This window comes from Crinia signifera, chromosome 7 (assembly GCF_055691185.1).
Source record: "Crinia signifera chromosome 7, ASM5569118v1, whole genome shotgun sequence".
In the NCBI taxonomy this organism is placed as follows: Eukaryota; Metazoa; Chordata; class Amphibia; order Anura; family Myobatrachidae; genus Crinia; species Crinia signifera.
The window spans coordinates 67,556,770-67,579,642 of NC_139223.1; the positions used below are offsets into that span (position 1 = coordinate 67,556,770).

Sequence of the window (22,873 nt, forward strand, 5' to 3'; positions counted from 1 at the left end):
CGAAATATGTCAAAAAAAGTAACTTAACTCCATGCCAACATGGATAGTTCATACCCCCACTATCCATGTTGGCATGGAGTTGATTTTAAATAGCGTGGCGAGCGTAGCGAGCCACCGAGCCCGCAGCGTGGGCGAGCGAAGCGAGCCCCACAAGGGGACTCAGACGCACGGCGCCATACTGGCGCCGTGAAACTACACAAGTACCATCCATTATATGATCAGAAGGAAGCACGTCTAGTGGGAAGTCATTGTCTAAGTAGTTCCTGTGGAATTTTCCAATCTACATACGGATATGTAGACATTAGTCCACTAAGAATGATAATTACAAAGGAAAAGACAAATATGGGTTCAAAAAATAACTACCCCTCCAGAACCACCAGACTAATTAAACCTAAAGGTGCATACACACGTAGAGATGTGTGCTAAGCTATTTAGGGTAGGCTATTTCCCTGTGTCCAGATCTACCAATGAGAGCATACACGCATGCAGCAATTTGTGCTAAGCAAAATAAGAAGGCCGGGTAGTGGATCAGAATGAGAAATCTCATTCTGTACACACAGAGAGATTTGCTGTCACTTTCTAAGCAATGTGACTAGATTTTGACTGCATGCACTGACTTAACCAGCGGGTGATGGCAATGTGCAGGACCGCGCATCGCCATCGCTCGAGTTCATACACATGGAACGATCTGTGCTTACTTTCTGAGCTATCTAGTCAGATTGCGTAGAAAAGAGCACAAAGTCGCTCCGTGTGTATGCCCCTTTACACCAGATTAATTGGTTATTTACACAATGCACACACACATACTCCACTAAGAGTTGTGTTACACACATCAGCATGCCCCTGTCCATATGCATGCACTACACAGCTTGCTGTTTTGAGCGACTTTCAGCTCAAAGGGGGTTATTTTGGTTCACTCTGTCTGACAAATTCCTTCTTAGAGGGACAAAACCATGTGCACTGCAGGTGGGGCAGATGTTACTTGTGCAGAGAGAGTTAGATTTGGGTGGGGTTTTACTTCAAATTGAGATCTATATTGCAGTGTAAAAATAAAGCAGTCTGTATTTTCCCTGCACAGAAACAAAATAACTCACCCAAATCTAATTATCTTTGCACATTTTACATCTGCCCCCCTGCAGTGCACATGGTTTTGTCCATCGAAGAAGGAATTTGTCAGAAAGAGTGAACCAAAATAACCCCCAAAGTCACCAGGTGTGTATGGGCCTTTAAAGACATAAAACATCTTGGAAGCAAAGATTTTCACATTGGTGTGGTTTTGTGCATTAATGAAGCACAACATAGCTCAGTGCATGTGGAAATATGCTATACTGCCCAGGTGCCTGTACTTATGGTTGTCCTGGCTGCTAGAGGAAACACAGGTGATTGTTAATTCAACTTTGGCAGGAACTTCAGTTACCGAGACAGGTCAGCTTTCTAAAGGCTCACATGCAACTGTGTTGAAGGGGATGTCATCATGATAGTCTTTTGGAACAACATCAATAAGAAAAAGAAAAAGGTTACAGTGATAGAAATAAATTATCTCGAATACTGTGCATTAATTCTAAGTAGCAAAATAGAAAATAAAGTAGAAAATAAAGCAAAAGTATAGCAACCTAAGACAAATTTCAACCTGTCGAAGATGGTTTCATCAAAATCATCATTATGAGAATTGCACAGAGCAGGATATAATAGTTTGGTCACAACGCATGATGTGCCCAGTACACCTACAAGCTTTTGATTTCAGAGCGCTGACAATAGACAAATGAAATGTAATTACAATTACAATTCAAATTGCATTCTGATCAAGGCATACAAATGGGGAGACCCCAAAACAGGAGAACTAAAACTAGATATCATTCATACAGTAGATGTAATACAATAGGTTTATAGTAAGAGGAAATTGGAGTGCAAGGGAAATGGCAAAGTCTGGTCCCTTAGATGAAAGTTATAGCAGTTGTGACCAGCAGTGGATCGCAATCCCAAGCATTTGCACAAATTAACAAGCCAGCCAGCCAGCTACAAGGGACTGCATTGGCTGCATCCCCCCAGACGCCATGTAAGGCTGTTGTTATAGCTGGGGAGTAGCTTACTGTGAGAAGCCTTCTCTGCTATTGCAGCTAGGACTGGCAGTCTTGGGGGAAGAAAACACCCAACCATCCCCTCAGGAACTACTGTATCTGTCCATTAGGTACTTGTGTAGTTTCACGGCGCCAGCATGGCGCCGTGCTACTTCCGGGTTCTACGCTCACCACGAAATATGTCAAAAAAAGTAACTTAACTCCATGCCAACATGGATAGTTCATACCCCCACTATCCATGTTGGCATGGAGTTGATTTTAAATAGCGTGGCGAGCGTAGCGAGCCACCGAGCCCGCAGCGTGGGCGAGCGAAGCGAGCCCCACAAGGGGACTCAGACGCACGGCGCCATACTGGCGCCGTGAAACTACACAAGTACCATCCATTATATGATCAGAAGGAAGCACGTCTAGTGGGAAGTCATTGTCTAAGTAGTTCCTGTGGAATTTTCCAATCTACATACGGATATGTAGACATTAGTCCACTAAGAATGATAATTACAAAGGAAAAGACAAATATGGGTTCAAAAAATAACTACCCCTCCAGAACCACCAGACTAATTAAACCTAAAGGTGCATACACACGTAGAGATGTGTGCTAAGCTATTTAGGGTAGGCTATTTCCCTGTGTCCAGATCTACCAATGAGAGCATATACGCATGCAGCAATTTGTGCTAAGCAAAATAAGAAGGCCGGGTAGTGGATCAGAATGAGAAATCTCATTCTGTACACACAGAGAGATTTGCTGTCACTTTCTAAGCAATGTGACTAGATTTTGACTGCATGCACTGACTTAACCAGCGGGTGATGGCAATGTGCAGGACCGCGCATCGCCATCGCTCGAGTTCATACACATGGAACGATCTGTGCTTACTTTCTGAGCTATCTAGTCAGATTGCGTAGAAAAGAGCACAAAGTCGCTCCGTGTGTATGCCCCTTTACACCAGATTAATTGGTTATTTACACAATGCACACACACATACTCCACTAAGAGTTGTGTTACACACATCAGCATGCCCCTGTCCATATGCATGCACTACACAGTGCTTTCCCTGCCATATAGCTCTCATCTCATAGTTGCAATCTTCCGTTCGCTACAAATTGTGCCGCCACCTCCAATGGAAGCAATTTCATTTGATGCACACACAGGAGGCATTGCTAGAAATAAGTCCCAGTGTAAATTAAACAAATGGCAGGTAATGAGTGTATTTTACACTGTAAATGCAATACCTCATGACAAGTAAATGGGATATATGCATTTTCTTAACTGCTTGCTCTTGGGCTAAAGCAAATGAATGAATAGGTATTTATCCAAAACAGAACATCTGCAATAGGTTCTTGGCGAAAACAGAAAGCAAATCATCCACACCATAATGCACTCAATTAATTACAATCTGTTTTGTGGACCAGCCCCTGTTGAAATGAGTGTAACATGAGCTAGTATGATGTCAGCGTATCAGAGAGTTGCTTAACTCTGACAATGAATGACCCATTATTTAAGGATAATCAACAGTGTAGCAAATGTTGAAAGCTGGATGTCTTGGGGAACACACATTCTGGAGTGACAGCGGCACTTAAAGTGCATTCATTACCAATATGCAGAGGATGGGACAATTTATGGACTAAATCGGTATTCATGGAAATGCAGCCTAAGGGAGGAAATTTAATCCGCCACAATAATTTACCGGAGGTGAAAAAAAGGCGGTAAGCCTCTGGCTTTACCGTACAGGGCTATTACATTTCAGCCAATACACTATCTGTCATCGGGTGTTAATACATAGAATCTGGAAAATCGCCATACCACTGTTTGCACCCAGCACCATCGAAAGGGGGGGTGGAGGGGGGTACTTTTTACCCAGGCCCAGGTCTGATGGAGGGGCCTGGGACCTGTGCCCCTCTCCCCCACTGTAGAAACCAGGCAGTGGGAGTAGAGCGGGTTGGCTGCTGCAGCAGCACAGCCTCTCTTCCCCACACAGCACACACTGCTCAGTGCCGTATGCTGAGCGGGGGAGAGAGGCAGCAGCAGCAGCCTGTCCTCCTGGACACAGCCTACACCCCCTGCAAATGTATTTAAAATATTTTATTTACAGGGACCATGCCCATGCCCCCATTGGCCACACCCATCTGTTGACCATGCCCCTTTTCCTAACAGACTAATTAATGCTTATTTCTTTTCATGTCTGTTCAGACCCAGAAATGTGTTAAGGGCAATGCTGTGGCCGGGCTTGGGGGTAACTGGATAGCCTCAGGGGATCAATTAACATTCAGTAAATAAGGTTTGTCATCACTATCTTATGATTACATAACTGATTCTGACTTGATCGGTTGAATTTTGGCTGTTTTGAGCTTGATAAGGTCACATTGTTGGAATGTCATGTTCCCCTGGAGGCACACGCATAACCAGTAGAGTTTTGTCTTCAAAAAACATGGTGAGCTCCATGTTTCTAAAGACCTGCACATGCACCACAGAGAGGAGGGAGCCTACACAAAGGGGGTTATTTTGTGTAACATGTGCAGAGAGAGTTAGATTTAGGTGGGGGGGTGTACTTCAAACTGATATCTATCTTGCAGTGTAAAATAAAACAGCCAGTATTTACCCTGCACAGAAACAATAAAAAAACCAAATCTAATGCTCTCTGCGCATGTTACATCTGCCCCACCTGCAGTGCATATGGTTTTGAGTGATTGTGCCTTTCTGAGTGAATCGGAATAAACCCCAAAGTGTGTACATGGGTCCCTTCCTTTCTTAAACCACCCGTACCTAGAGAAGTGCCACCGATAAAGCATTGGGCAACCCCTACCACTAAAAACACAATTCAATAAGGATCCTAAATGCTCCTAGTAGGAAAGACATTGAAGGGGGACACATGTCCTTACTGTAGTAACCAGCCAGATTTATAAAAGTAATGATAGATAGGGGTGCACTTGGCATTACATTATTTAATCACACTTGCACAGGAGCGTCACATCGCTCAGTTCTCCTGGATAGCCTACCAGGTATCTATCATCTAATCCACATGCTTACTGCTTACTTGTATTCTCCTCTCCACAACATGGCATTACCCCTGATCTCCTGAAATACTCTGCTGCGGTTATATTTCTGCCAGCTTCCAAACTGGGTAACACAGACATGCAGGAAATGAAGGATACCAAACATGTTCTGACATTAATCAAATTCACATAAAGAATGCTAGGCATGTGACATATACAGCATATCTGAATATATTAAGCCAGTATTTGTGAGTGAGGTATGCATTTTGATACGATTGCAACATTTTGTCAGTACAAAAGTGCAAATGTGTCTGTAACAACCAACCAGAGTCTAGTCTTATCTTCTAGAATTTGCAAGATAAATAGGTATAATATGATTGGCAACATCTGTACTCCTAAAAACCCATACTTCGTAAATATACCCCAATAGACTCCATGTGTTTACAAATAGTGCCCAAGATCGCATTTCACTTTTCTGGAGGTAAACTGTCTCATAGCACCTATATACAGTCATCTCACAAACATTCCTGAGAATTTCATATAAATGCAAAGGCACTTAAATGTTAGTTGGGCGTGTCCGTGTAAACGGCCATGGATTGTCGAGATTCAGCTGTGATCGCGACAATTCACGGCCGTTATCAACACAACGGGCCAGACAGGTTTTAAAGTCAGGCCCATTGGGTCGATCTGCCTTTTCAATGCTGTCGGACAAGCGGTGGGGATTGAATCTCCCCCCTCTGTCTCCCAACCGCATTTTGTGTTTTGTCCTGGGTCCCTTCGCCATGATATAATAATAATAATTTTATTTATATAACTTCTTTGTCCAATAGAACTTAAGGAAAAATCCAAAATATTTCTGGTTTTAAGCATTTCAGATATAGGATACTAAAACTGTATGTCTGTTCACACTCAGTTAGCTTATGATTCAGACAGGAGGTTATACCTTGAAGAAAAAGTTGATCCTTTATCAGTATTGGAAAAAAGGAACTTTTTATGCCATACACTCACTGGTCCATCTGTACTATTAGACCCACCTTCATAGGATATGAAGGATTTTTTACTCATGCTCGTTAAGGATTATAACAGATGCCCTGTAAAATCATTGTACAAATTCTTTGTTATATGCCCCTGAGGAAGTCGTAAGACGAAACGCATTGGGTATATAAGAACGACTGTACTCATATGGAATCTGTATTTTACGGACAACCATGAAAACCTGCAATTGTAAATATTTGTATATATATTAAAAATGTATATTGTATAAGCTTTGTGCTGTTTTTTTTGTGATCTTTTTACATTATTCTGTTAATCAGAGTGGCATAATTCAGGTCACATTTGCGCCCTCTAATATATTGTTTAACTGTATGTCTGGACTACTGAAAAGATCTATATGCAACCATTTTGAATTTGGGAACCGCTCCTGGAAAAGCACTCATCATTACCGAGCATGGAGATGTAAATATAGGACTTTAAAAAAAATGTGTTCGCTGGGTGCACGCATCCCTGCAAACGAAAAGTGGGGGCAGGAGGAGTGGGCCATTACAATATGGAAACACCCAGTGTTTTATGTGCGTTCCCATGAAAAAGCTGGGCGTTCTCATTGTATGATGGTGGTGTGGGGGGGCAGGCAGCCGACATCACTGGATGTCAGCTCCCCGCCCACTTCCCTCCGAATGTGCATGCAGATCTAAGGTTACTCTGAGCAACGTTCCACATCATTCGATGGTCCAATGGTACGCGCCTTTGCAAATGGTGTGACGGCATAACACCATTCGCAAGGCGGGATCTGGTTCCCTCGCAAGGGTGCGAATTTGCATCTGAGCAAATTAACCAGAATATGGTCCATAGTCATCTGCAATTTACTTTTGCAAAAAACAACCTAACAAACCGTAAACACTACAAAAACAAAAGTTACTACCAAAAAAGTGAAGTGGAATTGATCATTTCATTTTATTATAATGATTTCTCAGCAGTCTGTAAGTAGACATTGTAAACATTCCTGCAAATCAGCAGTCTTTGCCAGCATACATAAGAAATTTAGCTAATTTACACAAACTAAACAAAAAAAATAAAAGTTATTTTCCCCACCCGAAATGTACAATAAAGAATTAACATTTCTCGCGCTCTGAAAATCTCAGCATTTTGGAACAACATTAATTATCAGTTGCTGAAAAAGACAATTTGGAAATTGCTTGGGTAGTGAGAGTTATTGAAGTCTAAGTTCTCAAATTCCATAATTGCAAAATGCTCTAAACGTGCTTGAAAAAAACAAAAAGAAAACCAATATTTTCCTTTCATTTGTAAAGATCCAGTGTTTGAAAAATGAATTCCTGTAGACATTTTGTTAATACAAAACCAATTAGTGACTCCTAATTAGAACGAGTGTAGGAAATATCTGGCTGCTCCACTAATACACATTTTCATAAGCAAAAGGAAGATAGTATTTGCATAAAAACCTTTTTCAATACCACCAGGCAAGAGTTCCAAGGAACAGGCATATTAACAAATGCGTTAACATTTGTGCACTGACTTTTAACAGTGAATGCTAAAAACCCTATGGTACTATATGACATATGACATTAATAAAAAGCTGTGCTCCTCATGCCCACATATTTCTATGCAGCAGGCAACAGATGGGATATTTCCCAGCATGCAGTGCAATAGATAGGTGTTTGTCTCACGATTATAATTCACATCTGACCATTCTGTTCACCTCATTGACTCGCCCCCTCAGGCTGGGTAAGACAATGCATTCAAGCAAGATGGTGTAAAATGACTGTCAAGCGGATTATCCAGAGTGCTCATTTCACACCTTTTTCCCCAACTAGAGGGAAAGTGATAATGCTCCATTAAAAGGTTTTTTTTTGTATAACAAGAGCATGAATGTATTTGTATTGTGGTACTTCCATAAATGTTAAGTAACAACCAAATTAAAATTAAAGCTAAAAATTAAAAGTATGCAATGTTGTAACCGATTACTACAGAAGACTCCACGGGGTCAATCCTATTAGTCCTGAGTTTTCTTGGTGTTTGTCTCACGATTATAATTCACATCTGACCATTCTGTTCACCTCATTGACTCGCCCCCTCAGGCTGGGTAAGACAATGCATTCAAGCAAGATGGTGTAAAATGACTGTCAAGCGGATTATCCAGAGTGCTCATTTCACACCTTTTTCCCCAACTAGAGGGAAAGTGATAATGCTCCATTAAAATGTTTTTTTTTTTTATAACAAGAGCATAAATGTATTTGTATTGTGGTACTTCCATAAATGTTAAGTAACAACCAAATTAAAATTAAAGCTAAAAATTAAAAGTATGCAATGTTGTAACCGATTACTACAGAAGACTCCACGGGGTCAATCCTATTAGTCCTGAGTTTTCTTGCAGCTTGAGTAAGTGCAGCTATATATATGCTACAGGGCTGCATATACAAATCTACTGACTGAAACATCTAATCATCCAGTCTCAGCGATGGACACGGTCCGCAGTGGGGGCTAACTGATCCCAGGGCTGCAAACAGTTGCAGCCCTGCAATCAGGACTAAATCGGCCCAAAAAATGTGTTCTGTTCTAACAGGAAAGCACATGACTAAAGCTGGGTACACATATATACAATCCAACCGTTTGGCCGACTGTACTCCCGTCGGACCGTCCACAAACAACAGCCGATCACGCGCGTACACACCTGTACAATTTTACTTGCGACGTCCGATGTACTCCCGTCCAAACAGTCGCAAGAAAAAGATTGTACCACCGTACACACTCTCTCGATTTGGGCTTTTGACACGATATATATGAACAAAATTATCATAATGGGCTGGGTTAAGGGCATACCAAAACAAAGAGGCGTGAGTACAGAACCTAAACAAAAGTGACGGGGTACGCGTCTACTAAACTTCAGTATAGAAATGCCGGTCTGGTCCCGCAGTTAAATTTGAGAGGCACAAGCAGACAGACAATAGCCCTTAAAATGGCCAAGGATAATACAAGGCACAGTTGCTAATATTTCAATATGCATTACATAATGTGACACACACGGAGCACCAAACTTCTATAAAGCCGGGTATGCGACTAGTCAGTTTGCGGTAGTCACCCTGCCAAACTTCTATAAAGCCGGGTATGCGAGTATAGTCAGTTTGCGGTAGTCACCCTGTAGTCGCATACCCGGCTTTATAGCAGTTTGGCAGGGTGACTACCGCAAACTGACAAGTCGCATACCCGGCTTTATAGAAATAATGAACTACAATATTTCAAATGGGGATTAGTGCAGCGCTCTGCTCCTAGGTGTATGTGTGTGGGAATAAGTTGAGTGGTACAGTGTTGTTTAAAACTTTTACTTCAAAAATAATTCAGATACAATACAGTGTAGATACAAAGTATAACATATACAAAATTCATACAAATTAACGTTTCTGTGGGGATTGTAGTAAGCAAGAAGTAGCAGAATGAAAATGTCTGTCTGTCACAGAAGGCTGCAACACAGTGCTTCCTTGCTTCCTTGCTCTCTTACTACTGGGATTTCTGGGGGGTACTTTATGGGTTGGTGCTGGGTGGGTTGGGGTATCAGGGTGACAGAGTCCAGTAACGGTGCACGGTGGCGGCGTCCCGCTCGTCCGTGATAATTAGTGCGGTCCTATGCGCTTGATGGTTGACAGCGGTAACGGCAGAACATCAGCACCGGCCGAGACGCAACCAACAACAAGCGGAGAAGACACACGGGGAGAGCCGTATGAGAGAGACGAGAAGCAAGCCAGGGTGAGTAGGCGGGGGTCCGTAAGACAGGCACCGGGAAGGAAGGGGTTACCCAAGCCGCCTCCTACCCGCGCTCGCTGCCAGACACTCCACGTCCCCGACCGCGGCACAGGACTGCAAAGGCAGAGGGCTGTTAACCCGAAACCTAAGCAGCACTTCAGCCACGACGGGACACAAGGAGTGACCAGACCCACTGCCACCACTGAAAACCCGTTCGCTGCCGTACCACACCAACGAGCACGTCGATCTCAAACCCCCCCCCCGTGGAGGAATCAGTTACCAACTACCAGCCGGAGCGCATCAACCATCAAGCGCATAGGACCGCACTAATTATCACGGACGAGCGGGACGCCGCCACCGTGCACCGTTACTGGACTCTGTCACCCTGATACCCCAACCCACCCAGCACCAACCCATAAAGTGCCCCCCAGAAATCCCAGTAGTAAGAGAGCAAGGAAGCAAGGAAGCACTGTGTTGCAGCCTTCTGTGACAGACAGACATTTTCATTCTGCTACTTCTTGCTTACTACAATCCCCACAGAAACGTTAATTTGTATGAATTTTGTATATGTTATACTTTGTATCTACACTGTATTGTATCTGAATTATTTTTGAAGTAAAAGTTTTAAACAACACTGTACCACTCAACTTATTCCCACACACATACACCTAGGAGCAGAGCGCTGCACTAATCCCCATTTGAAATATTGTAGTTTAATATTTCTATAAAGCCGGGTATGCGACTTGTCAGTTTGCGGTAGTCACCCTGCCAAACTGCTATAAAGCCGGGTATGCGACTACAGGGTGACTACCGCAAACTGACTATACTCCCATACCCGGCTTTATAGAAGTTTGGCAGGGTGACTACCGCAAACTGACTAGTCGCATACCCGGCTTTATAGAAGTTTGGTGCTCCGTGTGTCACATTATGTAATGCATATTGAAATATTAGCAACTGTGCCTTGTATTATCCTTCATTTTAAGGGCTATTGTCGGTCTGCTTGTGCCTCTCAAATTCCTTTATGTTGTGACAGCCTGATATATCATGAGCAGCGGAGCCGCTGCTCCGTGAACTACATTAACCCTGTCACCTCCACACATGATTTATTCATGTGTGCGTTCTGAATGCAATATACTTATTATTTTGTAACTATATCTGTAGGAGAGATTATGCAGCTTTGGAACGCCCACATGGGCGTTCCAGCTTTGGCAGTATAGTCGCAAGGACGGCAGCATATCGATCGAACGTGCGTACACACTGCACTTTTGTTCCGATATGAGGCCGTCCTGTCGGATGAAAATTAAACTGCAAAGAACCATCGACCGACCGAGTATGGACGGACAAGACAGTTTTTTGCCGTTTATCGCTCGTACGGGACAGCGTACACACATATACAATTGAACGGCTGTCCGACCCAGAACGGAAGAACGGCCCGACAATTGTATATATGTGTACCCAGCTTTAGAGACGCTTTGTAAAGCATGTAGGTTCATGGAATCAGCAATGTATCTCCCAGTTCCATTATGATGTAACTACTGTATCTACCGCTTCATAGAAATGGCTGTAGCTCAGTGGTTCCCAATCCTGGTCCTCAAGTACCCCCAACAGTGCATGTTTTGCAGGTCTCCACACAGAATCACAGGTGACATAATTAGCTCCACCTGTGGATCTTTTCAAATGTGCCTGAATAATGAGTGCACCTGCCGGGTGACCTGGAAAACGTGAACTGTTTGGGGTACTTGAGGACCAGGGTTGGAAACCACTGCTGTAGCTGAAAGGGACCACAACAGAGTAAAATGTACCTGAATGCAGCGATGTGTCCATAAAACAATGTAACAATACTAATGTCAATGTAATGTTTCTTTGTGGTTTGTGTTGACTTGGAATGGTTGCACAGTATGTAGACTGAAGTATTAGCTAAGTTCTGCTAACAACTACAGCTCCACCATGTGGTCTCAGGGCTTCCAGCAACAAGCCAAGGTGCACGCTTTCCTGCACAACTATTATAGACAGAACATAGATTATAATTATAACCATAAGAGCCTACCACCAAACATACCCCAAACAGGCATGTCCTTACGGACTAGCTGAATGGAGGTCTGTTCTGTGAGTGTGCATCTGCTCACCTGCACTACAGACAGGCTGTTCAAGTGCATCTGTCAAGAACATTTTGGTTTTGTCTCCAGAGTTTAGATTGCCGCACAGAACCTTCCTAATACACAATGCTATGTGCAGGCCGTGACCATATCATTCTAAACACACGGAGATTACAGTAACGGTACAGCCAGTGTCTCCCTGGAACCAGCAGTGCCTTGGGGTCTTCCTGGCCAGAGAGATATCCCCATATTCCTTGTAGTGTTACAGCAAGCCTTTACACTATGGAAAATGAATTAAGATTATATTATTACAAGTAAATATATGCTGTAGAAATGTAAAAATCCTTTGCTAAATAAGAAAAAAATGGAAAAAAAGTGAACACAGGACACGCACAAAATGCAGTTTTGCAAATAATTTGTACCACAGTAGTACCTAAGCTTGTAATGAAGCAAACATATACAGTACTAGTAAAAGCTTCGAAAGCTAGTCTGCTACCTTCTGTGTTTCTGCATGTGTGAGAAAGAGATGCCACTCTCTGCCAGTAGATGGCAGTGTTTTGGAGACTCACGGACATCAGATGTATATATAGATGAGGTCTACAATATCAACACAATATGGTATCCTAGTCATACCTAGATTCATTTGTTTTTGTTTTTTTATAATTATAGAACTGAGAAAAAGTAAATAGGAGTAAAGGAAAAGTGGTCTATACAGTATATTTTTATTATTAGTTTGCCTGATTATTTTTTTATAAAATGTAATAAAATATGTATAAATATGCTACCAAAAGAAAGTGTGAACCATGACCTAAAAAACAATATTTCCATTTGTAGTCAATGGAAAAATCATTAACTAAAAAGTAATTTTGCACAAAACTGAACTATGCTTATTTTAATTATTTACAGTTTCTTATATAGCGCAGCAGATTCCATTGCGCTTTGGGATTGTGGACAGTGATAGAACAAACTGGGTAACAGACAGACGTGGAGGTAGGAGGGCCCTGGTGCAAGCTTACTTCCCTTTCAAATGCATAGAAAAATGTACGAACACTTTCAAGCCCACAGAAAGTGTGGGCACATCCCAAATCAGAATATTGTACTTTTTATCATATATCCTATTTTCACAACGGAAATGTCAAAGATTAATTCACAAGTACATAGTCATCCTTCAGCTGACATCATTCAAGTACCGAGAAGGATCTTGTAGTACATGCATGTGAGGAATCTTGTCTATGTACCACTTCGAGGGCTTCTGCTTTATGAGCACACTAATGCTGCTTTCAGACCGCATAACTGGCTTTGACCCTGTATTTGGAAACGTTTCCAAAAACGGGTCTGCCAGATAAAACCCCTTTCACACCGCAGCACTTAAACGGTATATTACCGTTTAAGTGCCGATTTTTTGACACTGGCAGACCCGTTTTTGGAAACTTTCCAAATACAGGGTCAAAGCCAGTGCAGCCTTCAGCCCTCCCCTCCGTGCAGCTCCCCCCCCCCCTCGCGTGTCGACCGAGAGCATGTCGACGCCCCCCCCGCGCATGTCGACGCCCCCCGCGCGTGTCGACGCCCCCCCACCCCACCCTGCGTGTCGGCGCCCCCCCCCCCCCCGTGTCGACTTACCCCGTGCCGGTACCTCCGTTGTGGACTGCAGCTCAGTATGCTCGGAAAGCACTTATGAAAAAAGTGTCTTCCAGAAAATGGCTGCCCCATAGGAAACCCTGTTTAAAAAAACTGTCTTCCGTATGGGGGGCAGCCATTTTCTGAAAGACACTTTTTTCATAAGTGCTTTCCGAGCATACTGAGCTGCAGTGCCGGGAACCACAACGGAGATACCGGCACGGGGTAAGTCGACACGTGGGGGGGGCGCCGACACGCGCGGGGGGTCGACACGCGGGGGGGCGTCGACACGCGCGGGGGGCGTCGACACTCGCGGGGGGTGTCGACACGCGCGGGGGGGCTCCAGTGCTGTGAATACTTAATGAGCGCTCATTAAGTATTCACTGTGCTGAATTTAGGACCCAGCTCATTGGCTGGGTCCTAAATACCGTTTCTGAGCCGATTTTTGCGCTAAAATACCGGTTCAGAAACGGGTAGGACCCTGCATTTTAACCGGTTAGAAAAAACGGCATTTTCTAACCGGTTAAGTGGGACTGGACCTTTCAGACCGCACACATTACCGTTTTAAAACGGTAAAAAAACGGCAATTTACCGTTTTAAAAGTGCGGTCTGAAAGGGGCATAAATGACAGCACCCATTCCAATAAGATCTATGGTTGCACTCCTGGTCTAAAAGGGGTTCACACAAGTGAACAACATAATAAACTTAGCCCTTAGCATGTAAAACTAAAATTATCTAGGAACTCCATTCCATGGTAAAGGGATACCAGATGCCTAAGCCATGGCTAACTTCTTCACTCTACATGGGAGATTACACCATATCAGTCAAACAATAGAGTCCAAGCATAAACATCAAATATATATTAGTGTGTAACTTATCCATAGACTCTGTACCAGTAACTCTGTACGGGATGCAGTTAAAATCCCGGCGGTCGGGATCCCGGTGTTCAGAATCCCGACGCCGGAATCCCGACCGCCGAAATCCTGACACTTTCTCCCTCCGTGGGTGTCCACGACACCCCTGGAGGGAGAATAAATTAGCGTGCCGAGCGTAGTAAGGCACCGGGCCCACTGCGTGGCGAGCACAGCGAGCACGCAAGGGGGGGCGATCCACGTCCCCCCCTTGTCAGGATTTCAACGGTCGGGATTCCGGCGTCGGGATTTTGAACGCCGGGATCCCGACCGCCGGGATTTCATACTGAATTCCTCTGTACATTGTATTCTAATGCCAAGTATTGAGCTTCCTAACTGCCGCGAGCCGGCATTCCAAGAGTAACAACCACATAGTAAATTTAAGCTGTATTTCTGAATGTTTGTGCAGGTGCATATTATTAAAGGTAAAAAAAGTCAACTGGCAGCATGTAATGTTCCGCCATACTATAATGTAGTGCCATACAATTAGTAAAAGCTATTGCTTGACAGAGTACCATACAAAGAGAACATTGGTTAACAGTGGGAGATTACATTCTACAGAGATATACAGGAATTAATATTATTGCAAAATGAAAACACCATCATTGAAATTCATATTTTGAAAAATATTCTAAAAACCGAAAAATTCCCCTATCCGGAATGCTCGTGGTCCCGAGCATTTCGGATAGGGGATACTCAACCTGTATATATATATATATATATATATATATATATATATATATATATATATATATATATATATATATATATATACACACACACACACACACACACACACACACATACATACAGTCAGTATATGTACTAATTACGATGTCAGCCCACTTTTTATGTATCATCCCTTATCTGCAGTCAAAAGGCAGGCAACACTTTTTATACTGTATATTGTTCTAGCATTAATCAACAGAGCAGAAGAGGGGAGTAAGCTCACTAACACCAGGCAATACTGGCGTTAGTGAGCAATGTTCCTTCCTATTTTATATTGTGCCCATTTGACCTTGCACTGTACAATACAAAAATACCCAGCTTTGGTAGCACTTTGTTTCCAATAATGCATTGCCAGTGTAGTTCACAAACGCTGCTTTCAGACCGCAAAACTGGCTTTGACCCTGTATTTGAAAATGTTTCCAAAAACGGGTCTGCCAGGTAAAACCCCTTTCACACCGCATCTCTTAAACGGTATATTACCGTTTAAGGGCGTTTTTTTTTACACTGGCAGACCCGTTTTTGGAAACTTTCATAATACAGGGTCAAAGCCAGTCTTTAGCGCGAAAAGTGACTTTCGGAAAATGGCTGCCCCCATACGAAAGAGTTTTTTTAAACAGGTAATCCTATGGGGCCATTTTCCGAAAGACACTTTTTTCATAAGTGCACCCGTCCATACTGCAGTGCCGGGATTACAGAGGTAACGGCTGCACGGGGGGGGGTTAAAACATTGCGGGGGTCGGGGGATGTTAACCCACGCGCGACGGGGGGCGGCTCCAGTGCTATGAATATTTAATGAGCGCTAATTAAATATTCACTGCGCTGACTTTAAGACCCAGCTCATTGGCTGGGTCCTAAATACCGTTTCAGACCCGATTTTGATGCCAAAATACCTGGTCTGAAACAAGTAGGACCCTTCATTTTAACCGTTTTACAAAAACGGCTTTTGTAAAATGGTAAAGTGGTTCTGCACCTTTCAGACCGCACAGATTACCGTTTTAAAACGGTTAAAAATCTGCCAAATACCGGTTTTTAAGTGCGGTCTGAAAGGGGCATTACAGTCTTGGGGTATATGTGCTGGTTTACACATTACACTAGAGAGTATTGATTTTGGGATGGGTTTACAGCTTTAAGAATTTAGCTTAATCTGTCTTAACTATTTTAAAACTTGAAATGCTATTATGAAAGCATCAGAAATGACAGTGGGCAATCATCTATATATTTATATATATAAATATATATATTAATATCGTCTAGTGTCTGATTGTGTATCTCCGAAACACTGCCATCTGTTGGCAGCGAGTGAAACTACATCTCCTTCTCTCTCACACATGCAGAAACACAGAGGCAATCACAAGGTAGCAGACTAGCTTTGGAAGCATTTGCTTTGAGCTGGCTTACTGGTATATCATATGTTTGTATAGTACAGCTCTATATAAGTTGTAACATGTGAATGGCATGGCTGCTTCTTTTTCCTATAGTTGTTCTCATGTATTCTCCTGCACATACGATGTGTGGGTTTATAAACTCTGCCTTCTATAGTCACAAAAAACACATGATTATGAGATCTGGGGCCGAATGTAATAGGGTGTAATGCTGGGTACACACCAAAACGATTTGGGCACAATCCCATCAATCTGGATCCAATTCAGACCGATTGGATGCAGATTGGGTCAAAATCGTTTGGTTGGATCCGAATTGGATCCGATTCCGATCCTACCTGCTGCAGGTAGGATCTGTATAAGATCCATTTATCTAAATACAGATGGGATCGGATCGTATGCAAATCGGATCACACGATTTGCATACAATCCAAATCATTTTGGTGTGTAGCCAGCATTAGAATCAGATAGTGAAAGATTATGGGAGAGTTTTCCCATTTTTTAAAGCGGCAAACATTTACAAGACTTGGCAAAATTAACCTGGTTTTTCAGTGTAAATGATTGCCGCATTAAAATAGTGGGAAAACTCTCTGATAATCTCTCACGTTCTGATTCTCACACATATTACATTTGGGCCCTGGTATATAAATAGGGATATAGTACATCAACAATCCCATTCCTACCTGTCGACATATTGTACTTGTTGACATTTTGTCAGAGTTGATATTTTGCAAGTTAACATTGTGGTCGTGGACATTCTGAGCATGGTACAAGTTGACATTATGGTGTTGATATAAAGACTGTTTACATAGGGATTGTCACCAAAGTTTACTGAACCCAATAGTAGTAGTAGTAGTAGTAGTAGTATTTAATAGATTCATTCACAAGCAACTAACAAAAACATCAATCTCAGCACACAGCAGCCAACCCATGAAAACCAACTTGATTGCAAACATTAAGGGGAAAATTTACTAAAGCTTCTAAAAATAAAGCTTCTGTTGCGTCCTAGAACAGAATAGACAGAATCTAAATGGTTGCTAAGGGCAACATCCCCTATAGTAAACATTAAAAGAGAATGAATGCTTAAAGAAAGCATTGTTCCAAGACATATGTGAACCTTTATGGCTGGGTAGACACACAAAGATTTATCTGTCCAATCTGTCTGGTGGAAAAAAAATCTGGCAATGTATGGTAGACTATGACAACAGATCATTTGCTCCCAAACGCAGGAAAATAGACAATGGTCGTTCATCCAAGTTGGTCAAATCCATTTGATCTAACAGATTTGTCCAAATAATAGTTTTTGTCCATTTTCCAGCGTTTGGGAGAAAACGACTGAATTTCATTCATTACCAGATTGTTGTTCCCTCCAGACAGATTGGACAAATAAATCTGTAGGTGTGTACCCAGCTTTTACATTTACTGGAAAGTCCATGTAAAACTAAATACATACATACATACATATAGTGAAATATATAAGCAATCAGGTTTTCAGGGAGATATCAAGTACATTTAAACACAGCAGCTCGGTTCTAACCAATGACTAATTTGCTGTGATCACTGGGCTAGATTACTGTTTTGTTCACTTTTGCTTTAATTTATAGTAAATTGCTTGATCAAGACAATAATTAGCTTGAAACATTTGTATCTAATTTATAATAGCATTTATTGTTTATTTACCTAGCTTAAATAAATGTATGATTGTATTAGATACTCACCCAATAGATCATTGTTTATTTATAGGCCACCACAGATCCCATAGCATTGGACAATCACCAGACATATAAATTATACAGGAGTAATATTAACAAATACACAAATGTTATTACCAGTTATTTATATAGCGCACACATATTCAGCAGTGATTTAAAGAGTTTAGTTGAACAGTCACATCAGTCCGTGCCCCGGTGGAGCCTACAGTGTATATTCCCTACCACACATGTACACGCACACTCATTCATTCTAGGGTTAGTTTTGTTGGGAGACAATTAACCTACCGGTATATTTTTGGATTGTGGGAGGAAACCGGAGTACCCGGAGAAAACCCACACAAGCACGGGGAGAATATACAAACTCCACACAAGTTTGGACTATATGAATAACCGGTAATAAATGAATAATAAAATAAGTTCTGATTTATCATTTATACAGTAGATCAGGGGTAGCCAACTCCAGTCCTCAAAAGCTACCAACAGTTAACGTTTTCCAGGTCCCCTCACAGAATCACAAGTGAAGTGAAGCTCCACCTGTGGGTCTTTTAAAATGTGTCAGTCAGTAATGAGTGCACCTGTGTACCTGCGAGGTGAGCTGGAAAACGCGAACTGTTGGTAGCTCTCGAGGACTGAAGTTGGCTACCCCTGCAGTAGATCATGCATAGCAAACATGAATGGCTGTCTCCTGCAGTCAATAAGTAATATTAGAGAAGTGGTACTGTGCATCTCACACATAGTAAAGAATTAAGATAAATATCTTTGGAAAATTCCAATAATCATACTCATCATCCCATGCAATCCATGTAATCCAACACAGATTGAATTTCAGATCTGGTCATAGAGTCTATATCTCTTCAATGTCATCATCTATTGAACAGAACTTGATGACTTGACTCCTCAAATGCTGAGCGAGATAGAGCGTCCTAACTCAGGATAACATAGGTTCCCTATTTACTACAATGAAGGTGGAGAATTTAAGTGGAGACATGATTTATGACGACTTCCAAGAGGGAAAAAGTTTCCAAGGACAAACCTGGTTCTGATTATGCAGAAAAGCTTCTTTTTTTATAATGATCAACTTCACAGTATGCATTAAGAGTACCCGAACAGTAATTAAAATGCAAGTGAATTGTATTATAATTAAGTCCAAATTTTTCATGCTAAGAAAGGAAAATACTCTGCTTTTTTCACTACAAAGTAATTCCCTTTAATATATGTGACACTGATGCAGTTACTGTACAATACAAATAATTCCCAGATCCTGTATTCCAGGTTTGTCAGCGATAATAATAACTTAACATGATAAATCTCCAAATGATGACAATTATATAAGTAAGTGCTCGTCACATAGAAAACTCATTAGAGCAGTTATCCCAGACCTTTTTGGATCTGCAGAATTGCCATCATTATACAAAAGATACATTGCTATAATAAGATCGGTACTTATATGTTAGTTGGGCGCCCACTATAGTTAGTACGCTCATACCCCCACTATCCATGTCGGCATGGAGCTGATATTTTATAGTGTGGCGAGCGCAGCGAACCACTGAGCCCGAAGCGAGGCAAGCCCCGTGAGGAGACACGGAAAACTAAGCAAATAGCTTAGTGGGCGCCCAACTAACATATAAGTACCATAGGTTCCAAAATAAATGACATTTTTTAAGACAATTCTATTCATCCCTGTTTGTTACACAACCACAACAACGTATGACTACTGTCCAAATATATATAAAAATGAACAATAAGGTAAGAAAATGTGATAGCAACATCACTTTACAATAAATTACAAAGCCATCACAATTTTTACACTGGGAAATCAGGGACCCTGCTACTAGTTTCAGTAGAAATATTGCAATCGTAGATCCTCTCAAAGGAAACAGAATAACTGTAATACAAATCCACTCACAAGACAACATCTGTCAGATGCTATTGGAAAATTGCACTCTTAGAAAAGTGCCCTGTGGTTAATGGTATAGACTGAAGCTGCTACAGACACTCTCAACAGATTTTGATGGTTGAAATGTCCTTTTTGGTTACATGAATTATAAAAACAAGGCAATGTTACTCAATGGCATATCCATCCGTAGAGTTTTCCCAACCCAGCTAAGGGATGCAGAATATTGGCTGGTACAAACTGATATTGCCTGTCCAAGCTGACAAGTGCCGATTACTGTGTCACCCTCCAAAACGGGTATTTGTGAATCAAATGAACCACTCCATCTGTAATATTGATGCACTTTGTAAACTGTCTATGCACTACGCTGGAACATTTGGCCAGAAAATAGTTAAATGTACAGATTTTTACAGAATATAAAATACAATAGAAAACACATCGGTGCCACAGATTGGACAATACCCTATTCTCAGTTCACAAGAACTATGTAGTAGTCACAAACAAATCACAATTAAACCAGCCAGAGTCTTCTGACCGGACAATAGAATGTTGAAGCTCCCCAATACCCATCATTCCAGTATCTTAGTTTTAAAGTCACCCTATAGGCAGAAGCCTGTCATAAAATGAGGTTTATTTTAGCACTCCCAGGCTGCTTACTATGATAGAAAGCAGAAGCTGGCCCAGCAGTAGAATGAGAACAGTTATATTTAGGAAAGGTTCAAGACCACAGCTACAGTAGTAGTTCTGTATGTGCAAGCTCTTGCAATGAAAACAATTGTCCTATTTGAGATATAACGGCCGCAAATCAACAGGTAACATACTCCAGCAAAGATTGCTATGTATAATACATGCAAAGAACACTCCTTTTACACAACATTTACTGATACAAAACAAAAAGTTGTCTAAATTAATATAACAGCAGAATACAGATTTTTTTTTTAACAGAAACAGTTCTTTGTGTTACGAAATATCCCAACAGGGAAATGATATACAGTATGACATAAAGGCAAATGACTTATGACACAGACACAATAGCCAATGTATTTGATTGCCAGGAACATTAGCAGTCTGCTAGGGAAATAGGGGGGTGGGGGGTTTGGGGGTCAAAAGAAAAAAAAACACTCTAATAACCACTATACCTTACTAAGGGGTTGACATGTTAGTGGCAGGTAAGATGTCACAGTACAACTAAAAGTCACATATTATAGGAACCCCCAATATTTTACCCATCCCACCCCCTGGTATCACAGAGAAGTAGAAATGGCTGAGGGAGCCTCACTGCTGCATCACAGCCAATGTGCCTATATTGTCACTTTATCATGCTACAACAAGCCAAGGGGATGCCAGCACACATCAGGCAGGGCAGTCACAGGAAATGTGTGTTTGTGTAAATATATATATATATATATATATATATATATATACATATACACATATATATTGCACACACACATATTTACACACACAGTAGATGCTACAGAAGCCACATATGATGCCTACCTGGCACCCCCAGCACAGGCACACTGCCCTACACATGAGCCAGCTCTGCTCTCCCTATTTAAACTCAGTGGAGTGGCAGTGATGCCCCATCTCTCCATGACTATAGGGGCATCCCAGTGAGGGTATTCCATGATGAGTGACACATTAGTCCCTGTGCCCGGTTGGGGTGAGCCTATGAGCACACTGTGACAGAAATATAGCACACATATACAGCCACTGAAAAAAAAAAAGTTTGCAGCCACTTGGGCACCCTGAGCTTGCAGCAAGATGCGCCTGCCACCAGTGCCCCGGGCATCTGCTGCCAGCCCATAAGGAGCATCACCTTGCTGTGCAGCGCAGTGCCCGTCCCCCCATCTGATACTGGTAAATAGCAGGGCACCCGGGTACCTACCAGAGCCTGGTTGCTGAGTGCTGCGGCTCCCTTGCGCAGCTGCTGATGCTGCCCCAGCCGGGAGTCATCCCTCTCGCTCTGGCTGCCCCGGTCCCTCTTCTCCCGGCTGCCGCCGCCTCCTCCTCCCCGCTGCTCGTCCTCCGAGTCCAGGCTGCTGAAATTCCATACGATGAGGGTCTGGATGAGCAGCACGGTGAGAGCCGCTGCGATTGCCGAGCGGGAACGCCTGGCCAGCCTGCGAGGGCACGAAGCCGCCACCATCTTCCCCAGCCCGGCGGAGACACGGAGTCCTCCTCAGCAGCAGCCGCTCTCTCTCCCCCTCTCTCCGCCTCACACGGGCGGCAGGAGGCGAGACGTCAGCAGGAGTAGGAGGGGAGCTGGGAGCGCCATGATGATGGTGGCAGCAGCGGTGTGTGGCTGCAGGCGGGGGAGCCCCCACCTCTGCTGCTGCTGCTGCTGCTGTAGGGGGACAGTGCTGCTACTATACTGGGGCAGTGCTGCTGCTGCTGCTGCTAGGGTACAGTGCTGATGCTGCAGGAGGGAGACACTGGTGTTACTGGGGGACAGTGCTGCTGATGTTCGGGGACACTGGTGCTGCTCTGGGTCAGTGCTACTACAGGGGGGCACTGGTGCTAGTGGGGGACAGTGCTGCTGCTGCAGGGGGACACTGGTGCTACCGGGGGTCAGTGCTGCTGGGGGCACTGGTGCAGCTGTTGGGGGACAGTGCTACTGGAGGGCACCGTTGCTTGGGGACACTGGTTCTGCTGATGTTAGGGGACAGTGTTGCTGCTGCAGGGGGACACTGGTGCTGCAGGGGGACAGTGCT

The 22,873-nt window shown here is 42.9% G+C and overlaps 1 protein-coding gene across 1 annotated transcript in view; it reads right to left on the minus strand.

The window, feature by feature from the left end:
- XYLT1 (xylosyltransferase 1) overlaps nucleotides 1–22,461 on the minus strand; it is a 280,499-nt gene extending 258,038 nt beyond the window's left edge. Inside the window, exon 1 of the mRNA XM_083153287.1 lies at nucleotides 22,048–22,461. Within this exon, the coding sequence (XP_083009413.1) occupies nucleotides 22,048–22,308 (261 nt within the window). The 5' untranslated portion in view covers nucleotides 22,309–22,461. The remainder of the gene's footprint in view (nucleotides 1–22,047) is intronic.
- Between the last annotated feature and the right edge of the window lie 412 nt (nucleotides 22,462–22,873).